The sequence below is a fragment of the Euphorbia lathyris genome, chromosome 3, assembly GCF_963576675.1.
Source record: "Euphorbia lathyris chromosome 3, ddEupLath1.1, whole genome shotgun sequence".
NCBI lineage: Eukaryota > Viridiplantae > Streptophyta > Magnoliopsida > Malpighiales > Euphorbiaceae > Euphorbia > Euphorbia lathyris.
The window spans coordinates 103,170,229-103,189,869 of NC_088912.1; the positions used below are offsets into that span (position 1 = coordinate 103,170,229).

Here is a 19,641-nt window from a genome sequence, read left to right on the forward strand (position 1 = left end):
GCAAGAGCTCGAAGTCCTAGCTAATCAAGGAGACAAGCAAGCTGAGGAAAATTCTGCTCAACCTGAGGTGCCTCTCCCTGCACCAACTCAAGTCCATGTTGAGCAGGTAACTATCTCTGAAATCCACCTCCTTCCCATCCTATTTCGCAGAACATTGAGCAGTCAGCTCCTGCTGCTCATCAACATCAAAGTCCAGCTGCTGACCATACTGGCACTTCTACTCAAGGACAACACCAAACACCTCCTCAATCAGGTGCTACTAGAATTCCGGCCACTGAGTTAAATCCTGAGGCACAATTTGCTTATCTTAATGAAACTGAGTCCGGACGTCGCATCATTGACTCAGCTCAACATCTTCTCCAAGATTTAAACACTTCTCATGCCGATGCTGCTGGGTCTGCAAATGCTGAATCATAAGAGTTTTCGTCTGTCACTCAGCTTCTCAATGAGATCAAGAATCTCAAAGATTTAGTAAGTGTCATGACCTCAGTCCAAACCCAGCAACCCAAGCAAGAATCCTTTATCAAGCTGACTGAGCTGATATTGATGATGGTGAATCACATGAATTCACTTCAAGGACAGATCAATGTTTTACCTACAGTCAACACGGGCTATGCTACCTCTGCTGAGTTAGATCATTGTTTTACCAAGCTGTCTTTTGAGCTGACTGGTACTCGTGACCTTCTCTCTTCATCTTCCTAATGTACGATGGATGAAATTAGTGAAGTTGTCCGTCTTCTGAATCTGAGTAAAGAGGAGATGGAAACTGATGTGGTCAAAACCAACACTATCCTCCAAACCACTCAAAGCCTATTTCGCTATGTGCGTCACACAAACGTTCATCGTGACATTTACGACAAGTCACAGGAATGTACCATCAATCTTAAAATGTACCATCAATCTTATGCCCAGCTAGCGGAAGCACTATCTTGGCTAGCTAAGTCACAGGAATACATGCTCAGCATGATTAGCGAATCGATTCGCGTCCCTGGTACAGTTCTGGATGATGGAGTTCCAGTGCTTGATGGGTTATTTGAAAGCACAAAACGTCTCAAGGCATATTGAGTCAAGCTGACTCGTGCTGCTCTCAATGATACCTTCAATCCTCCTCCGCCTGATGGTGGCAAAACGGGGGAGAAAGCACAAGTTGATGGAACTCAGCAAGACACAGGTGAAGCTTCAAGTAGTAAGCAGCGGAAAGAAAAAGGCAAAGGAAAATTGTATCAGGCTGCTCATCAAGCACAAGTTAATAGGAAGCAATAGCTTAGTCAATCTTAGGACTTAGCTTATTCTGTATTTATGCTTGATGACTCGAATATATATGTTAAGTATCCTTTCATTCAAATTGACTTAACTATATGCGATGCTTATTAATGATATATGCTGATCTGTCTAAAAATTGAACAAACAAATAACTTCAAATTAAAAATACTCAGTACACACTAACTCTGATACAAAAACTATTCATGTATCAAACTGAGTAAACATTGAACTCTTCTGAAAATTGACCTAGGTTCATCTGAAGTAGATCTTAGAAAGTCTAGGATTGAACTAAGTCAGTATAAACATGTCTTCTCTAATTACTCAGAAGGTTTAGAGTTAAGTTAAGACAATATATGCAACCCTTACGGGGGAGTAATTTCAGAAGAATAAAATGTAATTCAATCATAGGGAATTTCAATACTGAGTTTCATAAATTAAATATTTTGCCAACATCAAAATGGGGGAGTTTGTTGAAACACCTTTCCACAAGATTTTGATTTGACAAAATCATTTAAGTTTAATCCATGATTAAGAGACAATTAAATTTAAGTGCTTTGATTTAATTGTACTAATCCGTTTGTTCAATATTGAGTATAAATATAAATGCAAAAAGAAATAAAGATTAAGACAAGACAAAGTCAGCATGAGAACACAACACAAGCTGAATGAAGAGCAACTCAGCATAAGAGAAGATAAGTCATCTTCAGAACAACAGCTTCAGAATGAAGTTGATCAAAGAAGCTGAGTGAAACGAAGCTCAACACAAAAGAAGTCTGCTTCAAGAAATAGATCCTACAGAACGAAGCTGACCACGGAAGCTAAGTGGAAAAAGAACTCAGTATGAGAATTGGTGACGATCAAAGACAATGATTATTGAAGTGAAGCTGGGTGATCTTCAGGACAGCATGAATGATCGGTTAGCTAAAAGACAAATTCGACAACTGTCTGCACTAATAATAGAAGCCTTGAATTACGCAAAAGCAAAATTCCAAGATGCATGGGTCAACTGTTCGATGCTATAAGACAAACTGCCGCAAGAAGACAAAGCCTGTAGGAAGAAGACAAGCCTGACATCTGAAGAAATCAGAAAACATGATTGGCCTGCACATCTGAAGCTGACCAGAAGCTTGTCTCCCAAAAGAGTCGTTTTGGATTCAACGGACAAATCAAATTCAAATGATTTGATCCTCAGATTACAACTATAAAAGGGACAAAGATATCACTTGGACATTTGCCGAATTACAGAATATACAAGAGAGAAAAATACAAGTTCAAAGCACTCAAAAACAAGAAAGAAATCTTACACCCACTTTCTATTCCTGTGTAAATGCTAGATTGATTGTTTTGTAATCATCTAAGGTGTTCTTTATCTGAAAAAGAGCAAGTTATATCAATTGTAAATTGAGAGTGTTGTGCTGAGTATTTGGTTGTAAATACTCAGTGGTAGAGAAATCTAGGTGCTGGGTTGTAGCACTTAGTAGGAGTTGAGTAGACGAATAGAGGAAGGTGTTGGTCCCTGATAATTAGTTCCAAGGGGGGGGGTTAGGAACTAATTAAACTTTTTTGCATTTTAATTAAGCTGACTGGAAGTAATTTTGAGAGTTTATTAACTCTGCTTTTGGTCAGCTTGGTGAGATATGTTTGAAGACAGCTTTAGTCAGATGTTGACTAAAATTGTTTTCTTGTGAGTTGAGAATTGACACTCTTGGAGGTCAGCTTCTAACTCAGCACCACTTATTTACTCAAGGTCAGCTTAGCCAATTTATATGCTGAGTAAATTTAGCAAACAACACATACAATATAAGAGAGAGTTCAGAGATTACTCAGTATCACTTATCCTGGTTCGGCCTTTCTGCCTACGTCCAGTCCCCAGAGTCCTCCGGGCTTTTTGAATCCAATACTGAGCTCTTTAACGGTAGAGCACAAACCAATTACAAGGCAGTTGAATATGCAAGAGTACCTTCCTCTATTCGTCTACTCAACTCCTACTAAGTGCTACAACCCAGCACCTAGATTTCTCTACCACTGAATACTTACAACCAAGCACTCAGCTTAACACTCTCAATATTCCTATTGATCACAAACTTGTTCTTTTTATGCTAAAGAACACTTTAGATGATTACACAACAATCAAACTAGCATTTACACAGAGAATAGAAAAGTGGGTGTAAGATCCTTTTGTATTTGAGTGCTTTCAAGATTTTCTCTCTTTTTATTTTTCTCTTTTATACTTCGGTTATAATCCAAGGTTCTTCATTGTCCTTTTATAGAAGGAAATTGCAGATTTGGATCCTTGAATTGTTGTTACCGTTAACACCAAAACGGCTCTTTTGGGGAACAATTTCTGGTTAGTCTTCAGACTGCTCCGCCATTCCCTTTCACTGTTTTCTTCAGGCGTCAGGTTTGTCTTCTTGCGTCTGGCTTGTCTTTTTGTGCCAGTTGTCTTTTACCAATAATCCAACGTCCCATGACTCTTGGAATTAGTCTTTTAGGTGTCTTCGAGGTTCCAATTATTGGTGCAGAAGATTGGCAGACTTTGTCCTTTAGTGAACGGATCCTTCATGCTGTCCTGACTGACATTCAGCTTTCTTCGTAATCTTCGGATGTTCGACTTCTAAGCTGAGTGCATACTTGGTCAGCTCCGTTCTGTGTAACCGCTTCTGAAGAAATCCTCAACTTTAGTCAGCTTCGTTTTGCTTCTGAGTTTTACTCCACTCAGCTTCCATTCTGTCATGCTGAGTTGCTTTCCACTCAGCTTTGCTTATGCTGACTTTTGTCCTGTCTTTACTTTATATATTTTTGTACTCAATATTGAACAAACATATTAGTACAATTAAATCAAAGCATCTAAATTTAATTGCCTCTTAATCATGGATGATTTTGTCAAATCAAAATCTTGTGGAAAAGGTGTTTCAACAGAAGGTACTCTTGCATATTCAACTGCCTTGTAACCGGTTTGTGCTCTACCCTTAAAGAGCTCAGTATTGGATTCTAAAAGCCCGGAGGAGTCTGGGGACTGGACATATGCAGAGAGGCCGAACCAGGATAAGTGATACTGAGTAACTTCTAACTCACTCAATATATATATATATATATATATATATATATATATGTGTGTGTGTGTGTGCATGTGTTGTTTGTCATATTTACTCAGCATATAAACTGTTTAAAGCTGATACGGAGTAAATTAATGTGCTGAGTTGGAAGCTGATCATAAAAGTGTCAATTCCCTACTCACAAGTGAAACAGTCTTGGTCAACATCCGACCAAAGCTGTCTTACATCAAGATTGGCCAAGCTGACCAAAAGCTGAGTCAATAAACTCGTTAAAATTATAAAGTCAGCAAGATTAATTAAGCAAAAAGTTACATTAGTTCCTAACCCCCCCCTTGGAACTAATCACACGGGACCAACAAAAGCCACTAGGACTAATAATTCTAAGACTGTTGTAGGATTTGCCAAAAGTCACATTTTTTTTATAGGTATGGGACACCAACAATGATCATCAATGATAGAGGCACTCATTTATGCAATCGTGTAGTTGAAAAACTATTTAAAAAGTACCATGTGACACATAGGGTCTCAACAACCTATAATCTAATGGGTAAGTAGAGAGAAGAAAACCTTGAGTAATCACCATACCCCATCCAAAATTGGTACCAAAAGATGTGATTTTGTGCTAATCTTATTTGATTTATCTTGATTTCATTTGTATTTTATTTTATATTTTTTATAATATAGGCATATAATTTTGTTACATGATTAATGTCGTAGGTATATAATATTTTATATAACGTAGTATCATTAATTACATCGTTTAGACTTTATGGATTTAGGTAACATTTTAATTCATATCTCCTACTACTTAGAACAACGAATTAACTCGTTAAATTCCTTATTGATTCGTGTAACATCTAATTTATTTCTATGACATAGACGTATAAATCAGTCCGTTTAAATTTCATTATTTTCTCGTAACGTCCAACTTACGTTTCTATGTCATAGGCACGCAAATTAATTCATTTTAATTTGCAATGTTTTTGTAACGTCTAATTTATTTTTCTATGACATAGGCACATAAATTAGTCTATTTTAAATTTTATCATTTTTTGTAACGTCTAATTTATGTTTCTATGACATAGGCACATAAATTAGTCCGTTTTTAAATTTTATAATTTTTATAACGTCTAATTTATCTTTCTATGACATAGGCGTATAAATTAGTCTGTTTTAAAGTTTTATCATTTTTGCAACGTCTAATTTATGTTTCTATGACATAGGCACATAAATTAATCTGTTTTAAAGTTTTATCATTTTTGTAACATCTAATTTATGTTTCTCTAATATAGGCGCATAAATTAGTCCATCTAAATATTTTTATTAGTTGTTTTTAACCCCATAACATAGATGTGTAAATTGAACCATTCCAGCAAGTCAATACACATAAGCTAAAAAAAGATAAGAAAAGTCTTTAATTTTGATAATTTTCAAATACAAGGCCACTATCACCAGTAAATACAATTGTGTAATTCTTGTTTATGAAATATTGAGTTGAATGATTTTCATTCAATATTTCCATGGTACCTTTAATTAATCTAGAATATTTATAGAATGTCAAAAATTTAGTTTGCATAGATCACACATAAAATTGAGTTCCATTCAAAAGCCCATCCCACTAAATTGTCCTTAACCCAACCCATTTTTATGAACCTTCCAAACCCTATCTATATATTTAACTTTCTAGAAAACCTAAGTCTCGCCCTTCATTTTCTACTTAAACCATTGGTATGCCTCTCACTCCCCTTTTCTTCTTTGTCCTCCTTAAACTTCTTCATTCATAGTTCTATTTAGGCCTTCAATCTTCTAGTATTTCTTTGCATCCCATTTCTTTTATCTATCATTTGGTTCCGTTTTTTCTTTGTAATAGTTTTTTTTATTAATGAAACTTATTGTACAAATCATGTTCTCCTGATATACTATTTATTTTAGAACTTAGGATTAGGGAAAAAAAGAGTTTTTTTTTAATGTACAGACTTTTTATAAAAACTAGTCGAAAACCCGTGCGATGCACGGGGTATGAAACTTTTATATAATTTAGATAAATAAATAAATTGACATATTTACTTTTAAATAATTTTATATCATGCTATAAAAAAATTTATATGATGTATATTTGAAATTAATATATATATTTTAATGTTAATTCAAATTAAATTAATTTTAAAAATAATTGACTACTTTTTTTTATAGAATTTTAACTAAAGATGAATGATTTATTTATTTTTACAAAACTCAATGATTTGTACTTTTTAGGAATTTTAATACATTTTCATATTCTAAATATTCCGTGAAACAATAATAATAAAATAGCAGATTAATTAAGAAATATATTAGAATATAATAAAAAACCAAAATTTGAATTAAACTATAATTAAAATTAAATATTATATTTACGATACAAAAGAATTACAATATAGGTTAAACAAAAATTGAATTAAACTACAATTAAAATGAAATATTATATCTACGATACAAAAGAATTACAATCTATGTTAAAATGGAAGCAACATCAATATATTATTCTATAAACTATTACAATCAATACTTTTCTAATGTTGCATATGAAGAAACTTTATCAATTCAATATGTTACATATAAAAAAATAAAATTCGTAAGAATTAGTCACAAATTCATCTTGATGATAATTATTTTGGGTGATGGAATTTCATGATCACCAAGTATTCGAATTCAATTATTCATTCTGCTACAATAACCCAATATATCTAATTAAATCAGTTTAAGATGATGATTTCTCCTATTTTCATCTCGAAAATATTTCATCAAGACATTCGATCAATTTGTTCTTCATTCTTTCACTATATAGAATATCAGTCATACTCGCAGATATCACTTATTTGACTTCATTAATATTTTCTAATAATTATATATTCTTGAATTTTGTCAGTAAGAAAAACAAACAAAAGAATTGAAAAAAAAATGAAGGGACGAAAAAGATAATTAGGAGAGAACCATCTTCCTCTCGGGTTTTTTTTTTGAAAATAAGAGAGAATGTCGAGACATAAGCGTATAAAGAGGAGAGTGAAAATACTTTTTGCCCATTAATTAAACATTTTATTTTTTCTTAATGAAGTATTAAGTCCATAAATTAATTTTAGTTAAATAGAATTAAATCGTAATTGTAACCACTCAGTACAAAAAAAACGTTTTATAATTAATATATGAAATTAATTATATTAATTAGAATCATTATGTTCAACATTTGAGAATTTGAAGAGATTCAAATAATAATATTTTTTTAATTAATATTTTTCAATAATTTGTCCTATGATCATATTTCATTTTCATCTGTTAAAAACTCTTGAAATACTAACAATTTTGTACGAACCATAATATAATAGTTAAAAATTATATAAGCCAATATTGCAAAAGCAATTATCTCAATATCCATAATTAATGTACATTTTTAGGATTTTGAGTATTAAAATTTATTTTAATTTTTGGATTTTGAATTCGTATATAGCATAATCCACATTCTTCAAGAATAAACATCTTATCAAGCGTATTAGACGCTTACAATCTCATTGTCTAGAAAATTGGGAAAAAAATAACTTCTTGATAATAATAATAATAATATAACATAATTTATATTGAAATAAACTTCATTGTAAGTATAATATTTCAATATCTATTTAATATTTTATTTAATATGTCTCAAACTTCAATGAACAACTACCGTGTGAAACTTTATATCTATTTGTACCAAAATGCATAAAAATAAAAAAAATACAATCCATATCAATTAGGTAAACTCAAACTAAAAAAATGAGTGGATTTCAACATGTTCCGAATTAGAAAAATTAATATAACTTCAATTAAAACTAAAAATTGAGTTCATAAAAAGCCAAAAATCTAAATTTTAGTTAGAGTTAACAATCAAAACGATAACACCTAGGAACATATACTAAAAAAGAATGCAAATATACAAAATCTTTATTTTAGTCATTTTGAAAAATAAATAAATAAAAAAGAAAACATGGATAAGGTAGCGAGATGTATGGAATCTGGATAACGATAGAAATGGAATTTCATTTCTGAAAGATGAAACTATAACAACAATTGTTTAATAAAAATAAAACAACAGCACAATTGAGAAAGCCAAAAATTGAGTTCATATAAAGCCGAAAATCTAAATTTTAGTTAAGAGTTAGCAATCGAAACGATAACACATAGCAACATATACTAAAAAAGAATACAAATTTACAAAAGCTTTATTTTAGTCATTTTGAGAAAAAAGACAAATAAAAAAGAAAACATGGATAAGGTAGCGAGAGGTATGGAACCTGTGTAACGACAGAAATGGAATTTTATCTCTGAAAAATGAAACTATAACAACTATTGTTTAATAAAAAGAAAACAACAACACAATTGAGAACAAAAATAACTACAACATATGAAAAAAAAATAGAATAATTACCTTGAGAAACATAAGAATTTGTTGTAATTTTTGACACTTTTGTGTTTTCCAGTTTTAGTTGTTCATGCATCTTCTATTTCTGTTAGATTTCTTCAATTGAATATATCAGTTTGGAGAAAAACACAAATAAAAAAGAAAACATGGATAAGATAGCGAGAGGTATAGAACCTAGGTAACAACAGAAATGAATCTGAAAGATGAAACTATAACAACTATTATTTAATAAAAATAAAACAACAACATAATTGAGAACAAAATAACTACAACATATGAAAAAAAATCGAATATTTACCTTCAGAAATATAATACTATCTATCGTGACCAAAGAATATAATGGTGAAATACTATCTATCATGCTTTATATAGAAGTTTATTTGTGACTTTTGGATTTCCTTTGCTTTGTGTTTTTTCATCTTCCTGTAACTCTTGCTTTCTTTTATTATTTTAATTAATAGGCTAGTAATTATTTAATATATTATAAATATAAATTTGTTATTTTTAATTAATTAAATATTTATTTTTAATTAATTAAATATTTTTGATCTGATTTTTTACTACGTTGACAACTCATCAAAAAGACCTCTAAAACACTTCTTCTCATTTCTCTCTGCTTCCGTAATTATATATAGTATAGATGAGAAAAAAACATACAACTTTGAAGATCCTTAAGTATTCAGGTATGAATATGCCATATCCTCCCTCTCATTTAAAGTTCTTAAGTTTGTTAAAAAAATGATCTAGGTTGTTTCTATAACATAGGCACTCACCAGAATCCTTCTAACTCCCCTTTTAATGTTGTTTCTTTTCCTCTTCTAGAAAGTATACCAGACATAAATGCAAGCAAAAAAGAGACTTAAATGTAACATGGGTTTGTCAGTACAAAAGGAGTCTGTTGTGGCTGAGAGGGATGGGGAACAGTAGAAACTTCCTTGAGAATCCAGATATATTATCTTGAGTTGCCTTTCTATCACTTCTTTCATGGTCCTTTCTTTTCTGTCCTTACCTTGTTGGCCCTACCACTATATATATATATATATATAGATATTGTTAAATCTCAATTAGTTTGCTAATCATGGTTTATTAGTATGTGAACCTTCTAAACTATTTTTAGAAGAAGGTGAGTGTAACTGATTTGGGGTTTGGGCTTGGGAGTACAATCAATTTTTTTTTTGTATTTTTATTATGACTTTAATCTTTACACCACCTTTGACTCCTGGGCCTGATTTTGTAAAATTCTGGCACTAAAATAATAAAATTGCATCCTTTCCTTATTTTATTATTTATCAATTTATTAAACCCTTTATACTATCTAACCTTAAACACCCACATTAATTAAAATTTTAATTTCAAGTCATTTTCTCTAAACAATGTAAGACTTATGGTATAAATTCCTAAATAGATCAAACAAACAAAAATAGTAATTAGGAATATTTAACTAAAAAAACTACAAATTCTTAATACGTGAAATTGCTTAATTTAATTTTTTAATATATATTATTTTGGTAAGGAATAATCTTCCTTTATATTTTTATCCCATTAATTTAAGAAAATATATTTTGCTATTTTTAACAAGAATTTACAACACAATTCTTATAAAATAACTCACAAAGTTGTTGTATTTTTGCAAGTATTTACAATATGATACTTATAAAATAACTGACAAAAATTGTAAAAAATGAGAGATTACCCCGGAAAAAATGGGTATCTATACCGTGAAAATTTTCTCTTTAGCATCATTTATGATCACAGAAAAAAAGACCCAATTCACGGAGCCAGAATTTCATTTATTGTTGCCAATAAAGAAAATTTTGACCCGAATTTTCTTAGGCTTACTAGATAAAGACTTAACTAAATCCATGATAAAGATAAAGAATTGTCTCTCAAAGAACGTTAGAAAAATAAAATCGGTAAAAGCCAAAATCAACAAATGGAGCACACCAAAAAATCAAATTCAAGCATAGTAACAATAACAATTTTATCAAGAAAAGTAAGTTTAGAATAGCTCGTGGATTTATGGATTGAAGCCCATTGAATTGCGTTGTTCTTTGAGAGAAAATGACATGTATGCACCATGTAATAATCAACCACGTCTCTCTAGCAAGATACTCTAATCCACTGAAATTCCTATATGCAGCTAAGAATTTTCCGAATTGATATTTCTCAATGTCCTAAATAATAATTATAAAGAAAGACCGCAAAAGAATTTGGATGAAATAACAATTTGGTGGATAAAGCTTGCAAAAGAATTCTTTATGCTACATATTCAACTCACTGCCTAAAAGAAAAGGCTTAAAATAATTAGATTAATTTTTAGGTAGGGTAATTAGGATTGAAGAATTGTTTGCAAGAGGAGTGATGATTAACACTAGGATGAAAATGATTAATTATACTAGCATTTTGACAAGACTATTTTAGTCTTGTTACTTTCTATCTTATTCTATGTAATTTGAAAATATTTGGTGTTCAATTGATGTTTTTATCTCATATTTTATTTTGGGAGAAAATTTAGGGTGTTTGGTGAAAAATCTGAAAATTAATGGCTTTTTGAAGCATTTTGGAATATTTGCAAATCAGAGACCAGTTTCAGTTAAGGCGTGGGCATGTCCTGTCTCATCTGTAATTGAGAAAAGCAGCCAAGTTCAGTTAAGGTGTGGGCACATGGCTGGACGAATTTGGAAGAGAAAAGAAGATATTTTTGGATTTGATTTTGAGATATTATATTATTTTGTTGTATCTTATTTTAGTTGGGATTTGAATATTTCCTATTAATTAGAGATTTAGTTTGTTTCCTTATCTTTTAAGGATATTTTAATCGTTCTTCTTAGGGTTTTCCCCTACAAATAGAGGCGTGACATTCCTTAGAGAAAAGAACTAGGTTTTATAGTTTTTCATTTGTATTGTTGAATTGTTTTCATTATGAGTAGCTAAGTTTTATTTTCTGATTCAAGAGGGAATTCATTTGGTTGAGTTGTGAGGTTTCATGTATTAAATCTTTCAGGTATTAATTCAAGTTCTGATTTTCTTCTTCATTTCTTTTTATGATTATTGAATCATATTCAATCTTCTATTGCTAAGTATTTATTCTTGATCCGTAGTTGTCTTGAATGAATCACAATAAGTAGCAAAAATCGATCTTTATTAATCGTGTTTTTGTTTGAGATTGACTGAGAAGAAAATTTAGTCAATTGTTATTGTTTGTTGACGTTCCTCTCAATAGGAATTGATTTGATAAACTTTTCTTAATCCTAATTCGGTTAATGAGAAATTGGATATGTTTCATTCCCTTTTCTTAATAACTAGGTTGATTTAGATGCTTCATTTAAATTAATAAATTAAGGGAAAGTGAAAGAGTGAATTAGGTAATCCTTATACTCTTTAATCAAAGATTTGAATTTTAATCTGTTTATCATTTAAATCAAGGATCAACGAACACCCAATGAACCCAATTTCTTAAATCAGGTTTTCTCATTATTGAATTCCAATTTACTTTACTTGTTTATTTTGATTTAATCATCCATCACAATCAACCTCCCCTTTTATTTTATTTGCTCATTTGAATTAAAAGGTTAATTTTTCTCTTGGGATTCGACCTGATCTTACTATTACTATTCCTGGAAGTGTTGAATACTTCCCAGGTGATACAGAAAAAATATTTAGCACCAAACTAAAGGCAATAAAATATGATGTTTCATTTTTCATACAATTACTATTACTCACAAACTACACCAACTCCGAAATTAACATCAACAAAACCTGGTTAGTGCTGATAACAATAATAATATTTATCTTTTGATGATTGGAACAATGCATTTATATCCGCACTTCGAAAAAGAACTAAGAATCTGTTCCAAACAATTTTTCTGTATGTGTTTTTTGGAAAACCAGAAAACATAAATTTATCCGTCTTAAGAATGTTAGACAACGATCATCTGTCTTAAGAATGTAAGACAAACGATTATGTCTGTCTTAAAAATATTAGATGTGATTAACCAAAAAACAAACAAACACAGAAAAACATATAAACAGTAAAACTAGAAAATTAAAAGAATGGAGTTAGACAAATCTGAGGCCTGTATTAGCAGTTTCTTTAAGACAGATGTCGTCGCTATTGACGATCGTCTCCCAGGATACAACAGATTACGCAAGCGAACTCAAACCGTGTGTAGCCTAGTTATCACCGGAGTAGGAAAACAAAACACCGTGAACAGACAGAGAGTTTTTTCATAAACTTTTTCAACAACTTTTAACTTACTGTGAATTTGACAATCCATTCTATATAAATAGAACTCGAAAGGATATGTCTTTTCACGAATGAACACGACTGTACACTGACAGACACGACTGTTCACATACGAACACGACTGTTCACAACAGACACGACTATTCATGAAAGGAGGTGTTTGTTGGTATTTAAATTACTAAATAATTTTATTCAAAATTTTCCAACATAGTCTAATAGAGGAATCAGTAAAAAATTATAATCAATTTTGTCGGGCTTCGACAAACCCGTCACATTTACTCTTCTCTTGGTTTGTATTTATATACCTGTAGGCATGTGAATGTCTCTGCTTTTAATAAGCAGAGAAAATATTGACTTTAAAAACTTAATATTATGGGTTGAATGATTAGGATAACATAATGAGAAAAAGCAACTACTTAACCAGCCACTTGCCTAAATTTTAACAAGTTTTACCAAGTAACATTAAATTAATCTAAATAAAAATTTTAATTAATAAAATCTAACACCATCAATCAAGAATGAATGCAGGAGAGTTGCCTCTTGTCTCTATTGCCGAGAAAGTGCTATATTATTGTCGGATCATATTAATTCTTCAATAAAATAATTTTGACAATAATTTTTTTTGCCCCTTCAATTGAAAACCAATATGAATGATTTTGCTTCTAGTTGTTGATGAAAGTTTTTCATTTTTTCCCTTGGGAACAATTTGAGGATCAAAAGTAAATTTCCCCTTCTCTAATGGTGAAATTGGAAATTTTAATGATTAAACACCTGTAAAACATAAAAGGCTTTTCATGAGATCTAATGAGAATTGAATAACCGTAAAGGTCGCTCAGCCTTCATTGGACAATTATAAGTAGACGTGTAGATTTTGAAAACCTCTCATTTCCCTCGCTTTTCTCTTTCATTTGATAATTGAGAAAACTCATTTCCTCTCCACCATCATGGATTCTCTTCTTAAAAAAGTTGCAAGGAAAGACCGAGTAGGGAGGATAAAGAATTCAGCCTCTTCGCACTCATCTTCTTCCTCACACACAAAACTCAAGCCCATCAAGGGATTCAACCAAGCCTATAATGCCATGCCCAAATGTGCCAAACGCACTTGTTCATGATCTTACAACCACCATGAAGATTCCAATAGGTGAAAAGTTGGGTAGACTACAGAAAAAAAGATTACGAACCTTAAACACGGAGAGTCGATCCCTATTTGATTTGAGGAGGAGGAGGAGCACATTTATAGAAAACAAGTTGGTTTTTCTTTGATGTCTCACTTTTCATTGTTTTTAAACACGGATTGATGCATGCTAGGATAAATGGTAGTATATACCCATAAATGCATGCCAAAATTACTTAGATTAATGTTGGATTGAGTGTTTTTGGTATAAAAATTGGAACTATAAGTTGTGCGATAGGGGGGTGATTGACCCTGATTTGTAAAAATCAAGGGTCGATTGACCTTTATTAGGAAATATGGATGAATATATGAACAAAGGTGATCAGTATTTACAGGCTCTTCTAGGGTTGATCACCCCTGACTTCTAGAAGGGCAAAAAAAATGCCTCAAAACTTGTGTAAAGATGTTTTTGTCCCATGTTTACTCATTTTTTAAAACATGAGTAAACACGAGAAATGCGTGCATGATGTTATGAACATGTAAAAATGTATTTTAATACTCCATTTTTTGCATTTTTTAATACAAAAGCGTAAAGTGAACAAAAACATCGGGGCATTACTAAGTTGAGGGAGTGATGGGCCTGCCTCCATATTGTGGTGAAGAACCGAGTCCAAGTGACCAAGTTTAATAATATGATGGATTAGTTTCCTTAAGCGTCTCCTAATATATGCAAGGCTATTTTGATTGTGTTTATTAAAAGGTGGATGGACTCCACACATATATTTTACCTATCTGTGGGTGAAATGACCATTACACTAATATATTTTGCTGTCATTACCGTTATGTCCTTTATTGGGAGTGCTCTACCCTTTGACCTATGCTTTTATGAGAAGAAAGTATAGAAGGCACTTTCGGGAGTTGCTAGGGTACCTTGATCTATCAAAGAGGATACAACTAGTGACTCTGAATGAGCACTAAATGAAGAGTATCATATACCCTACTAACGCCATCCAGGTGGAGAAGTGTGTGAGATTCTTTAATTTTACTAGCTTGTTTGGTACCTTATTTTTTATGGGTTACAATGAGGCGTGCATGTCTCCAATTCCTACTATAGTCGACGTGGGCCTAGCTAGTTTAGGTAAATACGAACTTTTTCAAAATGATATGGACAAGTTTGGTATTTATCCCAAAAATATATTATGATTAAATAAATAGATAATGTTTAAATTTATTTCTATGATTTTTAAAAAGTGCATATTTACCCATAATGTATAAATTAGTGCAAATTTACTCTTAATGTTTTCAAGTAAGATCAATTTTATTCCCATCGAACAAAAAAAAACGGAGTGATCTTTCAAACAATTTATCGATAAGTTGAAACAATTTTGTATATTTTGATAAGCTGTTTGTAACTGTGTTAGCAATACAATAAATACTTCACTCATTTTAAGATCTTTTTATGATTAAATTATGTAGCAGATTTAGTTGTTGACATTTTGTCAACTTGTTTGTAACTACGGTAGTAACATAATAAATATTTTAGATATACTCGATATTTGAAAAGTACGATGTCACGATTAGATAATGATTAATTCAACCCATTTAAACCTTTTTTTTTGATATGGACTCACTCACCTCATTTAAACCTTTTATTATGTAATAATAAAATTGATCTTAATTAAAAATATTAAAAGAAATTAATTTCGTATATTAAGGGTAAATCTAAACTTTCTTAAAAGTCTAGTTAAATCATATCCTATAGCATATTTATATATTAGTTATTAATAAAACTAATATTAGTTATTAAAATAATAATTATTATTAGTTATTAATAAAAATAATAATTATTAGTTTTAAAAATATATTTTTTCAAGTTTTATATTTATTTTTCATATTAATTTATTAATTAATATTATTTTTGATATTAAATAAATTTTACTATATTAGTATTTATACTATGTTATAAAATTAAATAGAAATAGAAATATAATGAAAGATTGGATAGAGCTTTGATTAACTGCCTGTGGAGGGATAAGTTCCCAAATCATCGACTCAGGGCCCTGGTATCACCGTACTCGGACCATGCCCCTATTTTCATGGAGTTTGCGTATTCGGATAGGGAGCATGTTCAGAGACATTTCCGTTTTGAGCAGGAATGGCTCCGTGAGCCGAATTTTAGGGAGATGGTGAAGGCAGGCTGAGCGATGGGCAGGGGCAGGGCCGTTCCTGACCTTTTGTAGGCCCGGGGCGACAGAATAAAATTGGGCCCTTTAATACCAAATTGATAAAAAATAAAATTTCTTTAAAAGTTGAAATAGAGGTTGTCGGACATCCCAACTAGGTTGGCACCCCCTAACAACCCCCAAACACATGTTGTAATTTTAAAATGTGCTAAACAAAATCAATATTATTAAGAATACAACTTCAAAATATACTAAACATAATCAAAATTATTCTAAACCACTAAAGAACGGTCTCTATGTTGATATTCTTCAATTTCTAACTCTTTTCCAACCTTGAATATCATCTTTAATTGCCTACAAAACAAAGTATGCAAATAATTAAAAAAGTTTACTTCTCCGAGCATTACGAGAGGCAAAATCATTAATGATAATATCAACATCCATAGTTCCCAAAATTTATTTCTCAATAGATAAAATTGCTAAACCACTCAACCTTTCTTGAGACATTGATGACCTCAAGTAAGTTTTTATTAACTTTAGTTTTGAAAAGCTTCGTTCAGCTGATGCTACAGTCATAGGCAAAGTTAATAAAATCCTATAAGCAATAGAAACATTTGGATAACAATCTGCAGCTTTAACAAACTCAAGAATTTCAATAGTTGACATTAATTCATCAGATGGCAAAGTAATTTGCAATACTTTCAATTCAGAAAAAAATCATTTAAATCAAAATCAGATACACCGTCATGGGAAAAAGTAAAGTGAAGATTATCACAACAATTTTTTAAATCATTAGAATCTAATGATTTCAATTTTTTTGAATTAAATAAAAATCCAAAAATGCTTTCGAAATATTTTAACTGCTCAAATCTACTTTCTAAAGAAACTAAAGCCATGTCCACAACAATCAAAAAATACTCTTCTTTAAATAACTGTTGGGGAGTCTTAATTTCCTCTTTATAATCATTCTCATCAAATTGTTTTTTTCTAGTAATTCGACGTTTTGTTGGAAAAATAGGCTCCACATCCATATTAAAAGCAACATCTTTAGCAGCATTCAAACAAGATTCATAGCCTTCATCTCTAAACTTTTGTAAAAATAATATTACACCTTCCAACTGTTTCATGGTAGAGTCAATGCACATAGATTTAGATTGTAATTTCTTGCTTACCATGTTAATAGCAAACAAGATTTCATACCAAATAACCATACTAAGCAAAAACTCAAAACTCTCTATGGCATCTACTAAACTATCTGCATCACTCTTTGATTTGGCATCATCACAGTTTTTTTTAATTCCTCCAAAGCCAGTTTAATTTGAGGAGTTTAAAACCTAATAGGTTTCACACTTTTAATCCGACTCTCCCAACGAGTATTGCACAAAGATTTTAAAGTTAAACCAGGAACATTATCAAGAAAAACTTGCCATCTTTTTGTAGAGCCCGCAAATAATGAATATATACGTTGAATAACCCCCAAAAAAAGAAATAGCTTTAACACAAGAATGATCCATATCACAAAGAGTAAGATTAAGACTATGGCAATCACATGGCATATATAAAGCTCTAGGATTAATTTCAAGTACCCTAGTTTGGACTCCTTTGTGTTTTCCTTTCATATTTGAACCATTGTCATAACCTTGACCCCTCACATCATCAACACTAAGATCAAGACCTTTCAACACTTCTAAAAGTTTATTAAAAAGCCCTAACCCAGTTGTATCATCCACTTTTAGAAACTCAAGAAAGTACTCCTCAATTTTTATCTTCTTACCGGACATATTAACACATCGTACTACTAAAGTCATTTGTTCTTGATGACTCACATCAGGAGTACAATCAAGAATAATGGAAAAGTATTTGCTTTCTTTGATTATCTTGATTATAGAATTTTTAACATTTTGAGCCAAAAGACAGATTAACTCATTTTGCATTTTATGTCCAAGATAATGATAGTGAATTTCATGATTTTCAATACGTCGTACATGATCTTGCATTACAATATCAAATTCCGCAATCATTTCAATCAATCCTAAAAAATTGCCATTGCTATCTTGGTATAACTTTTCATTAGAGCCTCTAAATGCCATATTATGTTTAGCAAGACATTTCACAATAGAAAGGATTCTAACTAAAACTTGTCTCCAACGTTCTTTCTCTTTCATAACCTCTTGTTGCAAGTTTTTATCAATTGTTACACTCTTATCCAATCGAACTCTTAATTCATTCCAAGTATTCATATTATTCATATGTTCAATACTATTCTCATGTTGCCCAAGTCTCTCAACAAGATGCTTCCAATCATTATGTCCATCATTTGCTAACAAAGATTTGTTCGTACTAGATTTGAACAATTTACAACAAAAGCAATAAACTTTATCAACATGTTTAGAATAAACCAACCACTTTCTATCACGTATCTCACCATTGCTTAGTTTTCTAGAGTATAAGGCATATGAAAAATGTCTAGACAACTTGTCTAAAGGAAAACTCAAATTCTCTTCCCTTATAGGTCCCTTTTCAACTAAAATGTCTCTTTCCTTATTATCAAGACTTTCCCAATTTCTAGGATCATAAATATCATTAAAAGGATGGATTGTTTGTTCTTTACCAACATCGGGATTTTCAGACACCTCATTTACCTCTCTCAAATCATTAGCATTATAGTCACTAATATCATTTCAACCAAATTATCTATTGACTCGTCCACATTAGTTGCACCTTCCCCATTATGATTCTCATTCGAATCTTTCTTCTTAACTATAAATTTATCAATAGCTCCTTGTTGTGATTTTACTAAAACATCTAATCTTTTTCTCTTTTTTCTTTTTTCACTTCCGGACAAATGCTTTTTAGACAACATCTTATGATTTAAGAACAAAAATAATTCAAATAAAATATAAAAAGAAAGATAACACCTTGATAATAAGATGTCCCTCAGATTCTTCTAAACTTTAATAACTTGACTTGATAATAAGACGTTCCCTGAACTCTTCAAAAAAAATTGATGCTCCTGCTTGACTCTTCAAAAAAAATTAATAAATATAAACAATATCAGTAACATAAACTAGTTTAAAAAATCAAACAGCAAGATCAAAATACTTGAACTAAATTATGTAAACACCAAAATCAAATCAAATATCAAACTTATCTAAAAAATCAAACAACAAAATCAAAATATATAAACAGCAAAATCAAAAAATCAAACAACAAAATTTGAACTAATAAATAAATTATAAACAGCAAAATAAAAAAATCAAAATCAGAAAACATAAACAGCAAAGTAAAAAAATCAAATAGCAAAACTTGTGAACTAGTAGTAATAAATAAACAGCAAAATCAAAAAA

At 30.9% G+C, this 19,641-nt stretch overlaps 1 protein-coding gene across 1 annotated transcript; it reads right to left on the minus strand.

Moving 5' to 3' along the window:
- Positions 1–17,706: 17,706 nt before the first annotated feature.
- Positions 17,707–19,157, minus strand: LOC136222840 (uncharacterized). Its single transcript, XM_066010540.1, has 2 exons — positions 18,997–19,157; positions 17,707–18,940 (listed from the first exon to the last, which is right to left on the minus strand). Exons 1-2 carry the CDS (start codon positions 19,155–19,157, stop codon positions 17,707–17,709), a joined length of 1,395 nt encoding a protein of 464 aa, XP_065866612.1.
- Between the last annotated feature and the right edge of the window lie 484 nt (positions 19,158–19,641).

Coding starts and splice junctions, on each gene's coding strand:
- LOC136222840 (XM_066010540.1), bottom strand. CDS start 19,157: ATGTTGTCTAAAAAGCATTTGTCCGGAAGTGAAAAAAGAAAAAAGAGA. Junction 18,941..18,996: donor GGTGCAACTAATGTGGACGA/GTCAATAGATAA, acceptor TAATGATTTGAG/AGAGGTAAATGAGGTGTCTG.